Consider the following 19,785-nt stretch of genomic DNA (forward strand, 5'->3'; position numbering starts at 1 on the left):
TAAGATCTGTACTTTCCTTTAGTATATGAAGCATTTAAACACTGAGCCTCTGACTAAACATGCAATTCACCATCAATCGGAAATGCTGTCTGAACAAAAGCACAGTAACAAGTACAACTCAAGGAGCTTTTGTCTTTGTATTTTTAACCCAACAAATATGTTGTCACGCCCCATGCTCCCTGACAATGTGCTCCTCTACCCCAAAAAAGCCATCCCAGAGCACCAACCCGACCAAGCCTGTGAGACTGTCCCTTGAAGCTTGAGGGAGTGAGCCTTCTCGCCCAATCCCCACCCACGTTTCTCACTCATACACCTCCTGCCAGTCTGAACTTGTCTACTAGACAGAATTCTTATCAAACGTATTAAGCTAGCCTCATCTCTGGTTTGTACAAAGTGTGACTTATGCTTCCACTTCAATGGATTTTAAGCCTGAAAGACCATGTCAAAAGATATTAACGGTAATTTTCTTGAGTTGCTGAATAAGGCTTTCATGTTTTGATCTGCACTTGGTGGCCCTAGGTTTTCATCTGATAAAAGATAGAAAGAGTAAGACTTAGCATTGATATGAGATATTGTAGAGATTGCGAGAAGTTCTTCTCTGTAATGCGTTGTTCACTATGATGGTGCAAGGATTCTGTCTATGTTTATCTTTGACTGGAGGGATCCATTTGAACTGTCATTTTATCAACAACAAAGTTGGGGCCCAAACTGTAAAAACATTCAGAGAAAATGCAGGTATCAAACTATCACAGATTAATCACTAGCCTCTCAGTGTCAGTGGGTAGACCAAATATGTTCCAATTGTATGGCAATAGCATGTCTTGGAATTCCATATAGAGTTTGGTCTACACCGTTCTGCTGCAGTTGCACCTATCGTGCCTTCGAGCACAGGAGTGCTTGGCTCTACTGTTTCCAGCCGAGCACCCTGTTGGGCATCACATAGTTTATCCACTTTTTAAGCTGTTCAGTCTAAAAGGAATATTCCTGTTAACCACTTTAACAGCCTGCATAGCCTAATAGTTAAACTGCTTCGAACTATCAAAGCGGAACAAAATCCTGGACGCAAAAGGTAATGCAGATTTTTGCAGAGTTTGGCCACTATATATGTGAGTCAGTCCTCGCTCTCTCACACTGACACAAACAACCAGAGCATTTTTCACTCTTCCGGCACTTTAAAAAATGAGAGTATATGGCAGCAAAATCCTGTGCGTGAGCAAACAATTTCAGTCAAAGAGCTGCAGTGTGATTATGAAGCTAAGTCGTCGACTCCCGGCATTGCATGGGATTGCGAGGTATAGGAGAGAGATGGCACAAAGATGGTTAGTCATAAGCCATAAAAAGTTGCAGCACCCATGCAGTCTATCACTATCTACACATCAAGCAGCACGTTTTCAAAAGAAATAGAATGATCCGAAGAAAAAAAAATCTACGAGATCCTGGAAAGAAGGGGTATTCAGGAATGATTTGCATATTGACCTCACTCAGCGGCCATCTTGCAGGAATAAAAACCTGCTGCCATCACCACCTTTAAGAAAATTCGTTTCCTGGAGCTGATACCTGCTGGGAACATCTCAGGTTTTGGCACTGTCCTTCTTTGGGATTTCTCCTGTCTTGGCACTGCCATCTTAACTTTAAACGTATTCTCATTTTGGCAATGATAGTAATGACTGCCTTTGCCCCTCCTCCTGAAAGAACATTATTCTGTTCCGGCACCAGCCATATTAAGAACATTTCTGGCCAGACACTGCCCCCTGTAAAGGCTGACTATGAATCTGGCCCTGGACCCTTAACACACGTACTATTCTGCATCTGCAGGAGGTGTGGATATTTTCATCATTTCAGGTGTTATCTGAGACTAGGTAATGGTCTGATTACTAGCGCGCCTTCCATGTATTCCTATCCAGTAGCCTGTGGTTTTAGGCCCCTTTCAGGCAGGAGTACACTGTTTCTGAGGGGACACGGTGAAGGAAAGCACACTGTCATCATAACAGGCGCGCTGCTTACAGGCCCCTCAGGCAATACGAGATCTGCCTTTCCTCCCACCAAGGAAGGTTTGCAAAGATGGAAATATTTTCTCACACATGCAAATCAGCTTGTTCAGCGAAGCGAACTCCCTGCTCCATCAGCCACTGCTGGAAATGCCTTGCAGTAAATTTCCTTGTTTTAAAGGAGCCGATTTTTAATTTCCCTCCACGTGAGCAGGAAATGAAAAGCAGGTTTGCCATATTTAAGAGAGCTGCTTTGTCTCTTACTAAGAAGCATACAGGACTGACAAGAGCACCACCTCAATCAATATAGGGGGTTGGTCTTGTCTCAGCTAGGTAGCATGACTAGGCCTCAGCAACTTGAATAACGGGGATACATTTAAACTTGACAACATCGCAGTTAGGTTTCAAAGACCAGAAAATGCTGGTTCTCCCTAAATCGTCCTTTGAAATGCACTAGTTAACACAGCTTTTAAGAGAAAAGGCCACAGACAAAACCCAGTCTTTAAACAACGGAAAATAAAGGCACAATAATAACTAGACCCTCTAAATGAGGGTTTATTGAAAACGATGGCAAGGGCATCTGCGACGTAGCAGATCACATGAGCATGCTTCATATGCAAGAAGTCATGGGATTCTCTTGCAGCTGTGGACCCATGGGCAGCACTCCTCGGTAGGGGCAACTCTCGAAGCTATGCACTTCTGCGTAGCTCGCCTTGACAAGGACACAGGATCATTACTGATTGGTAGGAGCAAATGAGCAACTCTTGCAGGAATGGACACAGGGCACAGGGGCATCTGTCTTAGGTATGAATGCAGGAAGATTTCTCGTCAGTATATAGGTATCTTGAAGTGATCAGCTAACACCAGAGCTACCTCCAGTCACTGATATGCGGCTGGGACACTTACCAAGTGAATATCCAGGTGACCCCGTTTGATTGTGAAAGGGCAATTGGTCAGCAGTGGCTAAATGAAGGCTATTGACCAATTTGACCAAAGGAACCTAAAATGCGTGTCTACCATTTCTGATCATTTCTATAACCATGACTTCCCGCTCAGCTCCGGGACATCAGATACGATCCAGTCAATTGCTGGCTTCGCATGCATGTTTTACTACCTGCATCATTGAGCCATATGGGGCCTTCTTCGGCAATGGAGCGAGTGCTATATTAATTTAAACCCATTAAACAGAGAGAACAGATCCGTGCTGAAGCCAGTGTACTCATAAAGCAAATCCCAGAAATGAGTAGTTTATTCCGTGCATGCACACTAGACAGATGCCTGGAAGATTACGCATCTCTGGACAGTAAATAAAAAGGGGATGCACAGTTCAACAAGCAGTGTCTGTCTGAAGTGAAGAGGCGGCGCAGAAGGAGCTTGCTGCCATCTGTGTGCATTTCTCTGGGTTAACTTTGAAAATCTTTTACAGATCTCTGTACATGAACTGCACAGATCTGTCCTCAAGCTCTGCATTCATTGTGAAGAACTCGCCCTCTGAGAATCCCCTTATGATATTATATGATAGGTTATTTATAACGCGCTTAGTTCCCAGAGTTTCTAAGCACGGACCCGGGGAATCAAACCTGTTGTGCTCCGTGTCATCTTGCTTCCAAGGCGAGCACGTTGCCCCTTAGCTATCCTGCCGGGACTTCCTTTTAATGCTAAAAGGTCGGCTGGACTGAAAAGGGTATCTATGTTCATGCATCTGTGTTTTTTGTATCGTGTGATGAAGTGTCTCATAAGAAAAATATGAAGTTATCTAAACAGTGTTTCAGCTCCACGTGGTGTTGCCATCAAACACACAAAAAGAATAACTGACAAAATCCATTATGAATTTTTCGCGTTTATATGTGACAGCACTAGAAAGGAAAGTGTGATGGGCAAGGTAGCAGAGCTAGAACACCCAGAGCCAATCGGGAAGCTCCTTGACCATCAAGGATCAAGTGGATGGGCACAAGAAGAGAAGAGAGAGTTGTCTCCTAGAGCAGGACGAGGATGCATTCATCTGCAGCACCCAGAAACTGATGTAAACAGCCTTTGATCCTCAGTACCTAGTTGCCATCTGAGAGGCTGATGCTGGAAAAAGTCCATGAGATGGTAAGGAAGTTCATAGAGCCTGAGAGGGGTTCTGAGAAGCCAATTGGACGCCTAGAATGTGATGGGGAAAATGAGACCTTTTAGTGAGATGAAAAGAGTTTAGATGGGCGGGGGCATGCTTTCATGGCAAGTAATGAACTTAATGTATTTTCCCAAAAGCAACACATTTGTACATATTTCCAAGGTCTGGAGAGATAACGCCCCATGAACCTTAGACTGATGATGCTTGGACAGGGTAGCTTGCTGAGAATTGATCATGGTATACAGATAGCTTCCCCAGACTATTTCTTTGTAATCTCATCTTGTATGTTACACATACCAATGATGTATTTTATAAATTGAACACTCTAGCATGGGGGAAAAGAACTGTGGCATAATCCTAGGTGTGCTTTCTCCCTCTGCTATAAGCAAAGACACCAGTGTAAGTTTCTTTCTGAGCCAGAGATACCTTTGTATTCAACAGAGATTTCCGTTCTGCAAAATACACGATCTCTGATGGAATGCAACAGTGACTATTATATGACACAAAGGGTGTGGTATTGAGTGAATTATAAATTGGGCTTGAGGGCTGCCCCCTAAAAAGTCTCATTCGGCAACGACCTGAATTTCACTTCTTGCCTTTTGTTTGTTGCTGCTACAATAGAGTGTGGAGTGTCCCAAACTCTCTTGGGTTCCTTAATGAGGTCTGGCTGCATGGGAATACCAGTGCTATCCTGTTTCCTTATACAAGTTGCCAGCACACCAGTTTCAACTGTAGTGTGCAGAGGGTTCTTGCAGTTCGAGACATTTCAAGACTCTCACAACTCTGCATCCTTGAGAGCCAAAGGCAAAGGGCGGGTACTTAACAGGCACAAGGCCTGTTAGAGGCTGGAACGCACCACTGAAGCATCAACACGGCATGAAGATGCCATGGTAGTAGAGAGAAGCCCACAGAATGCTGCTCCTGACCAAAGGGCCTGGAGCAGGAACAGCTCGGACCCGCCAGTTCGGAGTTGTGAGGACACAAGAATGAGTCTTCACACACCCCGCTGACATCATGAGCAAAGGTAAGCTGCCAGCGAGATCCATCGTGAGCTATGAGACTCAGCAGCAGTTGCATGCCAAACTGGAAGTAATATGACAGTGAGCCACTAGCATGCAAGGGTGATCTGGTCTCAGCTGACTGCCTGGGTTCTGTGCTCATCCGCAAACTGCAAGGACTGCTTAGCAGCTTGCAGAGAGCGGTTCAGCAGCGGGCTTGTGGAGAGGGCTTAGTTGTGCTTAGTCTCTGAGTCAGAAGCGTGCCAGGGGTTTCTTTACTGAGTTTGTGTGCAAGGGGACTGCCTCTGTCTAGAAGTAGCCAACTAAGGTGGTGCAACCCAGCACTGGGTGGGAGACTCAGTGGGTGTTTCTGCGTTGCTAAGCATGGTGCATTGGAGAGGTCTATGCCGCAAGGACAGAATGAAAGGGGGAGGGTCCTAAGAGAAGTGGTGTGACAAGGAGAGGCGTATTTAAGGTGAGAGGCACACAGGTAAACAATCGCCAATGGGGGCACATATAATTGGAGGTAGTAAAGAACAAACTACCTTTTATTTTTCTGTTTGCAGTACATGAGGCATTTATAGAACACACACAAGGACGAACTTAATTGTATAGAGGCGCAGATTGCATGATAATGCAAAGTGGGGGCAACAAACAGTATAATGGTCCATCTATTGAAATGGGGACATTTAGAACCCTCAAAGAGAGCCTCTATTGACCCTTTATTTAAAGAGAAAGGTTTTAGGGTGTCTTTGAAACTGGTAGAAGGATTCCAAAGCTCTGATTTCTCAGCGGATGCTGTTCCCCAATTTAGGACCATAGACAGCAAACCTTCTGTCTTCCCTTGTGACACAGCAGGATCGAGGAATTTTCAACAACAGTTGGTCCCCGGAACGTAATGTCCTAGATACCGATTGAGTTTATCTCCCAAATAAGATGGGGCAGTGCCCTTCAGGATTTGAAGGTCAAACTAGCCACCTTGAAATTAATTATATCTTCCACTGTCAGCCAGTGGAGGGTCTGGCGGGTAGCCGATACATGGGCAGACCTAATCAATCGACAGACCAATGTTACGGCAGCATTCTGTTCTGTGCCCTTTGCAGTCTCTGACGCTACTTGACCCGAATACCAGAGAGAAGGCTGTTGCAGTAGTCCAGATGTGAATTGACTAAAGAATCCACTGCAACAGCATGATCATCGTCTAGAATAAATGGCTAAATGTGTCGTAACATACGCAGGGAATAGAACGCTGCCTGAACCTTTGCTGCCAAGATTGTCCTGCCAAATACATCTTGGAAGCAAATTTTAACTCTGCCCCCCAAAAAGCAAGAGTTTTGAGGACGCAGGCCCGCAAAACAATCCTGCTGGATGAAACTGGGCAGATATGACAAAAGATATGAATGAAAATAGGTCATTGTGACAAACATTAAGCACTTGGACTCTGAAACAAGAGATGCAGTACAACAAGGAATTGGAGAACCATTCTCAAAGAGAAAACACTTCCATCACAATTGTGAATAAAGGACACGAGGGCAAGGATGTGTTTTGATGTATGAGACAACTTCGTTTGTTCGCTTGTGGGTAATCTACTAGACACTGAATACAGATTAAACTAGGCACACAGAAAACGGTGTAGTACGGGCCTCACAAAGCTTTGCCTATGCACACCAGGATCTAAAAGCATAATTAACTAATCAATAAGAAGATCCTGCCTAAAGTGAGGGGCAAAACCAACCTTGCAGTCCAGCTACACCACAATATCACCACAGCCTCACTGTCCTGATGCAGGCAGTGGATACTCCTGGTGGAAATTGTTCAAACACGCAAGATGAAGTATAAGTGGAATTCCCCTTCGGACTGCAGTTCACATACAAGACAAGACAATGACGATCCCCACCACTTAGGATGGTCTGCGAATGAGGGACCTGGATAGATGAGAGTGCTGACCAGAGGCTGCGTCACCCACACTCAAATCTAAACTTCACAGACTAGCACTGTTTGATTCCTGCCAATTACTTACATGAGGGTTGCTGCCTTCACATCCTTCTTTCACACACGGTCTGTTGCAGAATTGATGCAATTTGGGCCTTGCCTACCTGTTTTGCTTAGAGTCAGACTGAGTGGATTTGCTCAGCGGAATGCATGTGGAGATTGGGATACTACATTAGGGATTCTATTTGCAGACAAGAGACAGAACCTACTGCTAAGACTTTTGCTACCAATCACTCATGGAGTACCTCCCCCAGGTGACATGAGATATGATGATGGCTGTACTCGGGGTAAGTTAATAGAGATATCATCCACAGTAAAGTGACAGTGGAGATTTACGCAGGCCGAATCAACCCATAATTGATTGAACTGGAGTAGCTCCATAAAAAGACGGGTTTGATTTCTGTCTTTACAGATATTTGCCACAAAGAACCAACTGAATGCGTTCCTTACCAACAAGATCGAGAGCCTTGAATGATCTGCATCATTTCTTAAGCTGAGTAATGCAATTGCCGCTCCTCTGTCTAAACAGCTGCAAACATTGCACAAAAGGGTCTTTGTTCAGACAATCAAAAGCACCGATGGGTCTGAGGCTGATCAAGAGAAGAACACGCTTGAGAAATGTGTTATTTTATAGAACCCTCTATAACTCAGAGACTTGTCCCTCAGAGGCCTAGAAGTATTATGTGTGTCAGCTTCTACTTATGGCCCTGACTGAGGGCAAGAGGGGAGTAATGGATCCCATAATCTATACTAATAAAGTATAGAGAAGTACTGGGAGCTGCCAAAAGGTTCAAGGTGAGAAAGAGTGTGTGGTGCAAATGAGGATGTGCTGAAAATTACGAAAACTGCATTGAGCGATCCCAAGTGCATATGTTGTTGTGCCCTCTGTGCAACTGATACATTTTAGAACATTGATCAATTTATGTTTTGTACATAGTTGGCAGTGACTCGAAGGTGAGGTGCACATGAAGTGGGGGTTGCTTTGTATTCACGGGATGCCTGATATTCCCCTTTAAGCTAATATGAGACAAGGCAGCTCTGACACAGAGCTATTTGGAAAGCTCCACCTATCAGACTGTGCCAGCATGCTGTAGAAGGGATCTCTATAAACTTAAAGCTACGCCTCAAGAATAGGCTTTAATGCTGATCGTCAGATGTTTTGGCTACAGCTGCATCTGGCTTTAATCAAACGTATTCTATAAACAAATAACAAGCCTAAAATTGCTCGTGCGTTCCAAGGGAGGAGTCCAGCATCTTTTAATGGCTTCAAAGCATTTCTCTAGCGTGGCGTGGGGGCAGTGTGAGTGGAGGAGGAAGTAACAGGATTGAGTGGAGCTCCTCACACGTACCTTCCGGCCGCTGGATGCAGGTGTGCTGGTTGTCACTGAGGAAGAACCCGTCCCGGCAGCGGCATTCGTAACTTCCCATGATGTTCACGCAGGTCTGCTGGCAGCCACCGTTGCCTTCGGCACACTCGTCTAGGTCTGTGAAGAAAGTGAGAACAGGTCATGATTGGCAGCGGAAGGTTTCTGTGTTGTACATGTAACTAGGTGTCTTGTCTAGTGCTTAATTGGAAGAGCTAATGAGGAGAAGAGACTGAGTAGAGAGAGAAGGGGGAATTATAGGGAAGAGGATGAGTTAAGATGGAAAATCAGTCAGGGGGTGGCAGGGAAAATTAATAGGGCCTAACAATGAGTTACAACCCATGGAGCTGAGTGAGCCAAGGCAGAGAGGTCACAAACAAGGTCCACGGTTTAGGAATTGAAATTGCTGCTTATAGCTAAGAAGCACCTTCTTAGCTTGATATCTGCTACTAAAAACTACATGAACTCCCCAGGACAACTGGTGGCATACAAATATACCCATTGTGTAAAGATGGACCATAATTATATTTATGGATCCCATGTTTTAAACTGGAATCTCTCTAGTCTTTCTTTGGGCATTTACAAAACCTTAAATTATTATGCTGCAAAAGGCACAGTACAAAGTTAAAGTTTGTATTTCATGTGGAAGTATGTGCCTGGAGAGCCCAAGCTTGATTGATATAAGTTAGAGGGAGGGAGCACTAGTGCACCCCATTCATTTTAACAGGTAAACTGGTCTTCTGGGGGAGGCAAAGGAATCATGGTTCAAGGAAGGTTACCCTTCGTAGACTATTAAGGGACACGCAGTGACACGCTCCTAGTCCTTTAAGTCAAGCCTAGACAACAGATTGAAATATAAAAAAGAGACATTTTTCTAAGACGACCATCAGGGGGACATGCAAACTAACAATGCCTCTAAATATTCACCAGTGAATGGACAAATATTCACAAAGTGTCCATCATCACCGAACATGCAACACATTTGGGTCTTGGTTATCGAAACGATATTAGCTCAATAAGGTCTGGGACATTTGCATAATGGAAAAATGTACCTACATGGTCCATGACAATGTGGGTTCATTTGAGGAAGAGTGGGGACTTTTTTCGCTGAGAAATGGGGTCCATGGGGAAGTGATGGCATGGGGTGAATTAGAGGCTTTATGGTCTGGTTCAGGGCTGGTAAGAAGAACCAAGTGGGGGGCCCAAGTGACGGCCACGGGGGTGAAAGCCAGATGACCGGGCAATGGTTCTCATTATGCTAATCATGTTTTCCTGTTATAGATAGTGATCACTGCTTTTTTGCAATGGTGGACATTTTGGCAATTGTTATGTTGAGTGGGGGATGGATTGGTTATTTGTAACATGTCATGAAAACTTAATAAAAATATATTTAAAAACAAAATTGATCCAGTGTAAGAATCATAAATGCTCCATGCAAATAGAAGGCTAAAATGTAATTAATGTATTAGGTTTTGACTAAAGCTCAACAAACCACATATCATCTATCAACTTGGAAACATTTGTAAATATGCCCCAGGGACCTTATACTCACTTATCTATCTCCTTAGTGTGCTGTAGGTTTATCTCTCTCTAACAAAAAAGCACTGTGACATCCTTTGGATGGCGTCACTTCTCCCCAGAGGAGAGCCCCTTTCCATGAGGCTAGGGAGGAGTGGCCGCTAACGAATAGTCCACAAAGGGGTGGTAATATGCTGGAGAAGTCTGCCCCTCCTGGGGACAAGGACGTGAGTCCGGGACACAGCCCCTTTAACTTCCGACCCCAAAAGGTAACATCAATACCAGAATCTTCTCTACCTATGATACAGTCTAAAACAATGTGTTATGGCAACGTGTCAGACAATCTCACTGTAATCAGTGCAGGGACAACGAAGATCCTGAGCATGTTGCAATCAAGTAGGAAGAGTGCCTAACCAGCTGTTGTCGATCAAACTGATGTTGTGCTGGGGCCATCCACATTTTTTAAACCCAACAGTAAAGAAAGACTTAGTTCTGGTCTGAATCCGGAAGGAGATAGAACGAGAGACCAGAGGCGGTCTTGAGAGAAAAACCGAGGAAAAGGGCGAGAGAGTCCAGAGAAGGAAACTGACATGCAGGGTGTGGTTTATCGAACACACAAGCATGGGGAAAAGGTTGGCAGGGTGTCAGCTGTATCAGCCGTAACAGTAGAAAGTGGAGAGGGAGTCTTACAAGTCGACAGGACATCTACAGTAGTAGTAGTAGAAGAAGAAAGTGGAAACCGGAGGGAGAGCATGACACCAGGGAAAGGCGAGACTGGTCGATACGAAGGTGAACCTATCGAGAAGAGGTCGAGTGAAGCAGAAAAGACTGAGTTTGGGATGCCCAGAGAGCATCTTGATAGTCGGCTGAGACCTGACACAGTGAAAACCAAGAGAAATTGTGGTGGTGGTATGACCTGTGGTGGTGAATCGTGCAGTCCGAGAACGGCGCTGAATCCTACCGCAAAGCTGCGCAGGCGATTGAACGAGAAACATACAGAAGTGCGGACAACACACTACCTGGAAAGGCTGGGCAGTCGGATCTGCAATAAATATGTGAACCAACTATAGCCACGAAACCAAGCAGGCCCCAACGAAAGAAGAAGGAAGAACCATAACATCACAAAACAGCCCCAGGCAGAACCAGTGAAACGTTCCCCACCTATAACAATTAACGCGATGGGAGAAAGTCCGGGAGGGAGATGTGGGATGTGTAAGTGAAACTCAAAACATTTCTGGAGTCAGAAAAAGGGCAAGCCAAGTCATAACGCAATGCAGTGGGGGCAAGTGAAAGAAATTATAAAGAAACTAACCCGGCACTGGCCCTTAAACCCTTGCACCCCCACCCCACGTCCACCAAAGGTTGAAGACGCAAATTCGTTGGAACTTGTCCTCTAAGGGATCAACTCCCAGACCCAGGGTCGTCGAGAACATCACTGGCAAGAACAGTATCCTCTTGGTGTACGGCCAGAAAACTGCGAGCCTCCTGAGCACGTGCCCATGAGCCAGATGATACCTTTTGCGACACACAGCAGTGACGCAAGAGATTGTCTTCTTTTTTCAATTTTTTCGTCAACACTGGAGCCCGCCAAGAGTTAATGGCCAATGGAACATACGTCTATTTAAAAAAATTCCTTGTTCCAGCCCTGTACTAGAGACACTAGCTTTGGAGAACCAAAAAGCCTTCAACAAGACTCTTCCTCGTCCTAGATGGGGCGGGATAAAGAGTAGTAGAGAAAGTAGTGGGGCAAGGAAACACTTTGAGGGAACTACGAGAGCTGTTGAAGAAGTTAAAATAAAGATAGGCTGGAAGAGGCTTATAAGGAACATTGAACAAGCTAGGAGAAGGGAACCATTCTCCTAACCCCACTTGAATATTGAGAAACATTGTCTCCTTTGGTTATGAACCCTGGAACTTTTCTTTGATTGAACCTTGGAACATTTCTTGAAGTTAAGAGTGCTGCAATTTAAGAGACTCTTTCCCAGGAAAATTGAGTCATTCTCCTGGGCTGTAGAAATAACTTTTCTTAGATTAGAATTTGTGTTTAAGTGGTAGGGATCAAATAGGAGTTTGGACTAGGACGGCAAACTTTTGATTTAGACTACACAGACTTCCTGACTGCCCAAGTTTAGTTGTTTGAGTTAAGGAAACTCCCCTTTAGTTAGGAATAGACAGGTTTGTTGGTTGTTAATACAAGTTTATAGTTATCACTATACAACCGTTTGGTCAGACTCCTCTTCCATGCCACCATTTCAGAGGTGTACTTACTCCTGCTTTATGTTTTTTTATATATGGATTTATATATAGTTGTGGTGAGTTTAAAAAAGCTTGGGGAAAAAAACCTTCTTACCAGAAATGTAAAAGTAGAATAATCAATTTGAGCCAAGTCACACATGCCACGGTGCCACCTAGTAATCATCACCGGAAGTACACCTCCTGTTCAGAACCACATCAGCAAGGCATTGTGGGTATGCAGATTGATTAAGCTATGCATGGGTTGATTAAGCTATGTATAAAGTAGTACTGCTCTGTAAGAACAAGGCAATTTTCTTGAGCAAAGGTCTTGCATTTGGGCTAATTTGCAAACCTACAATGCTTTGCTGAGGCTATTATAAAATAAATATTTGTTTGCGATATAGCTTGAACTCAAACCTTTCACTCATACAATCTAAAAAAGAAAACAATTTAAAATGCATTTCATGAAAAAAGTCATCAATCAGTAGCTTCATATTTAGAATTTAAAAACATCACATACATGCAACACGAAGAAAAAATACACAAAGGTATCCTTGAAACATACCGCCCATAACATTGCACAGAGGGCCCTAGGCTGATGTTTCCAAGCAACAATCATCGCGCCATTACCTGAAACCATTAAGTGTTTCCCGTATACCAAAACATTAATAAATGTCACACCCAGCGCGAACCAGGGCTCGGGTAACATTGAGCCTCTGGGACAAGGTGATAAAAAGGGAGAATTCCTTTGAGAAGGAAGAGCTGAAAGTGGGACTTCTTGGCAATGTCCCGAGTGTGAGGAAAGAAGGGGAGTGAGGAGTAGAAGATGACTCCAAGGTTTCTGGCTTCAGAAGAGGGGGCAGGGGGAGAACCCAAGGAGGAAGACCAGAATGAAGGGAAAAAGGAGGGAGCATGGGTCCCGATGGGAAGGATCTCAGTTTTACAGTCATTGAGGCAGAGATTGTTGGAAGTGAACCAGGAATGGATGGCAGATAGGCAGTCAGGGATGATGGAAGGTGCAAGAGTGTCAGCAGGAAATTTGAAAAAGAGTTGTGTATCGTCTACATGACACTGGAAGTTGGAGGAGAAGGAGGAGATGAGGCGTGCAAGCTGAGTCTTCTCGGACTAAGGCTACCTTAGCCAGGCCTAAGGCCCAGCCAAAGCCAAAGGGAACCCCTAAGGCTAAAGGAGAGAAAAAACTCAGAAGAAGTGGGTGGGACTGTCTGGTCTTTTTGCACATCCATGGTGCCAGAGAGTCTAGGTGTGGGACATAAGTGAAACCAGTAGTTGTCCTTGATTGGGCAACTAGTAGCTGTTTGAATGGTGCAGATCATTACCATTAGTGGGCTTGGGCTTGATTGCAGTCTAGATGTTGTAGAAGAAAAGGACTCCTGCAGCCATTTCTTCAGATTGGCGTTGGAGCCAAGAAAGAGGAACAGCCATCTGAAGATCTATAGACGATCCTTGAAGAGGCCTGACATCCCTTCCTGCATCTGGCCATTAAAGCCCTGTTGGACTGCCTAATCCCCAAAGACCCTGAGCGGTGCTTCATCCCTTGGACTGGTAGGACCAACTAGCCTCAGCACCTTCTCGAGGATCCAGCCATCCTGAGTCTTCGGAAGTGTCTGGCCTGACCAGCTCTCTCGCAAGAAGTGTTGGCGTTCCACGGTTGCACCTGGAACTTTGATGGTTGCTAGCTTGTGGTACAAGTCACATTTTAGAGTCACAGCATCAAAGGATACTTTCCTAGAGAAGCTTCTTCAACTGCGACTGGAAGGACAACTGCTGTCGCCTGTGTGTGATGACTGTGGCTAGAACTCATCTTTCCCCATCCTGCGATGTGTCTTGAAGAGGCTTGCATCAGTTAATCTTGCATATGTCATCACTGGGTGTTGCCTCCTGTATCTAGAACTGACCAGACAGATCCTTGCACCTGAAGCTCCTGGGAACCTCTCACGGGAACCAACAGAAAGAAATCCTACTTCCAGGGACACCCAGTCGACCCATCAAATCATCTGGGAAAGTCAGAGTTAGTGGGGTAAGTAAGCACAAAGCATTTGTCTCCTCCGGACCTCCATAGGATAACATTGGGAACCAGTGCTTTTGTATCCTAATCTTCCATTTCACTGCCTTTTGGTAATAAAACCTGGGTAGTATTTTCTGAAAGATAAGAACACAATTACTTAACTCAGTAACATTATTGAATATCATTTTCAAACTAAATATCTTCCTTCTCGAGCTCTCCGCTCATCCGCCTCCAACTCCCTCAGGGCCAGTCGCTTCTCCAAGCAACAAGTTGGTGGTAGATCTCTGTCTTCAGCTGGTGCCTCCCTCTGGAACAGCCTCCCTGCATCCCTTAAACTTGAGGAGAACCATCTCTGGTTCCGGAAGCACCTCAAAACCTTTCTCTTTGCTTCTGCTTTTTCTCCTCCTCTCCTTTGCTGACCTCCTGGCTGTGACCGGAACTGCACAGGCCACCTGGACACCCTCTGATCTCGGGCCCAGGTCTGAGCCGTGTTAGTAGCCAGCGTCACACACCTGTACTGCCCACCTGGCAACCTCCGCACTTGAGGACTGTTTCTGTATCCCTACAGTCCCCCCTACCAGCTCTTTTTTTTTACTCTTCTCTTTATTCAACAGCAAGCACATAACATAAAACATACATATACAATTCATTACTTTTTACAAAAACAGTCAATATACAGTTAAATTAATTCCCTGCCCCCCCTCGCACGCACTTGCGCGGTCCCAATAACACCTGGCCTAGTAGGATCATTGTCTGTCCTCCCTTTGTTCCCCTCCCTTGCCTCGTCGCGCCTTGAAACACTTGTGTATAGGCACGTTATAAATGCCATATCATATCATGTCATATATCACCAAGACAAGTAAATTAGAACTAGCCTCGGAAGACTCGTTCTGGTGAGAAGCATTGTGGCTCCTGTGACTTTTGGGTACAGGCCCCATTCTTCTTATGCATTGGACTACTGGAGTTAGGGAAATTCACTTATGACTTGGTTCCATCATTACTGCATTTGTTATACTTGTTTGTTGAATAAGTAACGTTTAATCCATTTATGAACCTGTGGTGAATGTATATATGTTTAATATTGAGTATTGTGTGATAATACCACCTGCTGGTTTAATTTTACAGCGTGTGTCAAAAGCCTAGGATAATTATCTGTATTGTTATACTTCCTGTCTAAGTGGAATAATTGTGGATTTTTGTATGGACTCATTAAGGGCCCCTGATCCCATTCACACTCTCCTTAAAATAGCCTTGACTGCTCTCCAGCCCTACCTTGATTGGTTTTGGCTAACCTCTCCTAGTTCCCTGTTCACTATAAAAAAGGGTGGCCTCCTATAATCTGTCCACTAGGCCAGATTCTAGAAATCTATCTTAACAATTTCGATTTTCCACAGAGCTTATAGTGATGATTTTGCAAGATGGAACTTCAAAATGGGAGAACCCAATTCCAATACCTCGGCATCATCTTCTCTGCCAGCGAATCAAAGTTGGTGGGCTTCAACATATCCCGTCTTGTCACACACTTACAGGTAGACGTTGAAAGATGGTCTAAATTGCAGGTGTCCTTGTGGGCCAAGAACAGTACTATAATTATGACTATACTGCCATTGTTACTATATGTTCTGAACAATCTACCTATTCATTGAACAGTGAATGAAATGTTGAAATTCAACAACCTGGCTAAAAATTTCATTTGGGACAAAGGCCGGAAACCTCACATCTCCTTTGCTAGACTAAAAGTGGAGCCAGGACATGCAGAACTGTGATATGGAGATCCCAAAATGGGTAAATGTAGAAAGTCAATGGTTCCAGACTCACCATTGCAACTGTGGCTAAGAACGAGATGGCTCCTCACAGAGGCCGCCTACCAAAAACAGAAAAGCCTGGCCTCCTATGGTGAAGTGGAAAGGAACCACAGAATAACTGGATACTAGACAACACTTTAATACGCCTGAATGATAACTTGAGCATTGACAACTAACCCTTGTTGTGGAGAGACTCAATCTGCAAGGGCGTCCACTACATTGATCAACTGAGGGACTAAAGAGGGGATGTGGGGGGACCCTCCAGAGACTTTTGTTTCAATTGTGACATAGCAGACACAGAGTGCAGAAGCTATCACAGACTATGTGGGGAGATGGCGACATATATGACCACCATGGATGCCTGGGATAGGCCTGCAATTTCTAAACTCCCGGAGAATGTTAAAAGCAAAGAGCAGTTTGTTCTCAGAGTGTCCTTCATCTAAAAGACCTGAGGGAAGAGCAGGCTAGGAAAAAGACTAAAGAAATGATATCATGGGAAAGAGAATGTCATTTTGGGCAATTGAAGATTAGTGTAGATTGACCTCTGAGTTTTGTACAACAGTCAATTCCTCATAGATTCTACTGGACCCCCCTCAAATGGGTAAACTAAGCCTGATGTCAAGACTTCTTGCAGGAAAAGTGGCTGTGCAGGAGCAGGCTATAAACACAAGGTTGTGGACTGTCCAGTTATTAGGAACCTGTGGAAGGCAGTTTTGAGAAGGATAGAGTTGGTTACTGGCCAAATCTTGCCAATAGATTCTCATCTGCTCATCTTAGGAGGCTTGGGAAGGCTACCAAATTTGTCGCTATGTGCTTCCTATAACCCAAAAACTTGTCGCCAGACAAGGGGAGTAGCCAAGCTACTATAGAAGACTAGATCTCAGAAATTACTTGCCAGGGGGAGCTGGTGAGAGTAACTATCAGCGTGAGGATTCAGATGGCAGAATTTGATCAGATCTGGCAGTGTTTCTTGGCATTGCACGAGGGCTGAACTCATGTGTGATCAGAATTACAATGTTGTCTCATGTATTTGTATGCCTGATGCAGCCCCCCGCACCATGAGGCGTGGCCTTACCGTTTTGTGCATTTACTATATTTTTCTCTCATGTGTTTGTATACCTGATGTAGCCCCCTGTAGGTCCTGTCAGATTATGCTATTAAGAACCACCTGTCACATCCTGCTTATGCTATCTCGTACCCTTAAGAAAGAGCACTTATTTGTACTTACTGTAAACTAGCGCCCTAATACCTGTGGGTTTGGTGTGCTGCTATAAATGTTAATAAATAAATAAATAAATTCAATTCCTTATAGAGGCATATATTCGGGGGCTCTGTGACACTGCTGATGCGATGTCCCAACCAAGCATTTGATTCGTTTTGAACTCTTGCTTCTAAAACTGTTTTTGAGAATTGAGCGTTGCTGTTGCACTTGAAATTCTGAATAAATTGTAAATAAATTTAAAACATTTTGCGTTTGAAGATTTGCTGACAAGGGCACAGTCTCTCTTCGTCTACGTTCCAGGATGGGTGAGGTAAGTTTCTAAGTGCGCACAACGTAAGAAAACCAGGGAGCAGTTATCACTGGCAATTAAGTGTAGATTCTACAGGAGCCAATTAGTTGCCAAAGTTACCCGAGACCTCAAAGTGGGACTCTCTTTAGCAGGGTCTACATGTAATGTCACTGTAATTCATGTTTACCCTCTGCATTCTTCTAACCACAGAAGCAAAGCATTGTGTAGCATGAATAGGAGTGTAACACTTTGCTGTTTTCAGTTTAAAGTATTCACGTTAAGAAGTCTGTAAATACACCTGTCATTTATAAGATGTAAAGGCCTGCCATTGTTGCTTATTTCGGAGTAACAATCAGCACCCCTGGTGCTTTCAGTTCACGCAAGTAAAGTGCGACTGTGTAACACCTTCCCATAATGCCTCTGCTTCCCGCCAACCTCACCACACCTGAGGCTGTGGAGTATTAGATCGCCTTAATCACATCGTTCACACATGAGTTCTTGCACTATGGTCTCTACTTAAAGGTATTTGCATATCTTACAAATGGGCCTTTGAATCCTAAGCCCCTTTAGCCATTATATCTGGGCCCTGGAGTGTTTCCCCACTTTACAGACACCAGGCTGCTTGGCCATAATAACATGTGGAGTTGTATGGGTAAATTCCGCCACGCACACATACATAGAAATCATATCTTTTTCCCCATCATTACGACTGACAGCTCCACTTAAGTCTTCAGTCTCAGCTCCATTTGGATTCCATTTCACCGTCTCATCGTCTGCACCTCCAACGCTTTGTATTTTCCTTCCTCTATGGCCTTTGTGCTAAAAGGCATTGCTGCCTCTATGGTCCTCCCTTTATTTGGCAGCATCCCTCTCCTCTCTGGGTGGACTGACCCTGTCCCCTTCCTATATTTCCATGGTCTCGTGCTTTCCTACACTTTGCTACATCCCTTTGCTTAGTGCCGGATCCATTCATTTGAACCCTTTCAACTGAAATGGGCCCCCACACCTTGTGGGCCCCTTTGACTCTAATTAAGAAACATTAATAGCTTTTCTTAAGTGCCCATTAAGGGGTTCAGCTCCCCTGCATAATGCTTTCCTTTCTTTGTGCAGAGGACATTAAACATCCCCTCGAATGGTCTACATATCTTCTACATTTCCTTTTCTTGAATTATATCACAGAATCAAGGTCAGGCTGAGGTTTTGGGCAATTCACACCTTCACTAAGAAAGTATTATGTTGACCTAGGAGGCTTTTCATCAAGCAAGGAGGATGTCTAAAATGTTGCGAGAGATTATCCTTATAATATATGGATTGCGTGCCAGGGTTACAGCAAGGCAAGATCTGAAATAGCTTCTGCTCCATAGATTTTCAGTGACCTTTTGCTTTGAAAAATATTAAAGTACACCACATCAATGCATTTTTCATTATTCTTGTTGACATATGTATTTATATGCATTTGTATTTGCATTATATGTGAAGGCAAGGGGGACTGAAATATTTTTTTTAATGAACCCTGCATGTTTTCATCGGGCCCTTCCAGGTCTGCTGACCCCTTTGCTGTAGGGGTCAGCAGCATAGATTTAATTCTACTGAACGCCAAATAGTTTGTCAAGTATTCGTCCAAAGCCATACATGAAGTTGAAAAGTTGTTTTATTTAAAAGATAATTTCCCCAACTTGAAAAATATTCTTTAAAAAAAATGAAAAAATGAAGGCTCTATTTTAAATAAGTGTTCAAATATTTATTTTATTTTTCTTAATTTTCATCTGCACATAATTCTTATTTAAAGCCTGTGAGTTTCACGGCAGATCAGGTGGTAAAGCTAGTTCCCCTTCGTCCTTGCAACTCACATAGAAATGTATCAATGGTTTTCATCTGCTCATGAAATCTCAAAGCATCGAATGGGAAGCGTCTGTCCAGTGCCAGAGAGCCATGCAGTCCGTGTAGTGCTGGTTGTACTGCGCACGTAGCAACGCCCGGTGTCAGGTGTGCAGGCAACGAGCCCCTAAAGTATTGCTTCCACGCTGAAGTCCTCCCCAAAGTACCACTTTTCTTTTACTCGTTGTGACACATAAGGGGGAGGGGTCGCCATGAAAGGCGCATTGTGAAGCAAATGCTGGGTTGGGTAGCATGACATTCCCTGCAGGCCTCGTATTTATATTCACTGTGGGGAACAAGGTAGTAGCACACCAGCAAAGCGTATTACTATGTTGAGCATTTCCTTTTTACCAT

General features: G+C 44.2%; 1 protein-coding gene and 1 long non-coding RNA gene across 8 annotated transcripts in view; one reads left to right on the top strand and one right to left on the bottom strand.

Moving 5' to 3' along the window:
* The window catches only part of SCUBE3 (signal peptide, CUB domain and EGF like domain containing 3), a 785,923-nt gene that overhangs the window by 445,184 nt on the left and 320,954 nt on the right, over window positions 1–19,785 (bottom strand). For all 7 annotated transcript variants that reach the window (XM_069633481.1, XM_069633476.1, XM_069633480.1 and 4 more), the window contains exon 4: window positions 8,444–8,578. In XM_069633481.1, coding sequence (XP_069489582.1) covers window positions 8,444–8,578 — 135 coding nt within the window. The remainder of the gene's footprint in view (window positions 1–8,443; window positions 8,579–19,785) is intronic.
* Window positions 1–19,785, top strand: part of LOC138520989 (uncharacterized) — a 162,600-nt gene that overhangs the window by 115,231 nt on the left and 27,584 nt on the right. The window lies entirely within an intron of this gene.

Source organism: Ambystoma mexicanum, chromosome 13, assembly GCF_040938575.1.
Source record: "Ambystoma mexicanum isolate Mex_15411 chromosome 13, UKY_AmexF1_1, whole genome shotgun sequence".
Taxonomy (NCBI): Eukaryota; Metazoa; Chordata; class Amphibia; order Caudata; family Ambystomatidae; genus Ambystoma; species Ambystoma mexicanum.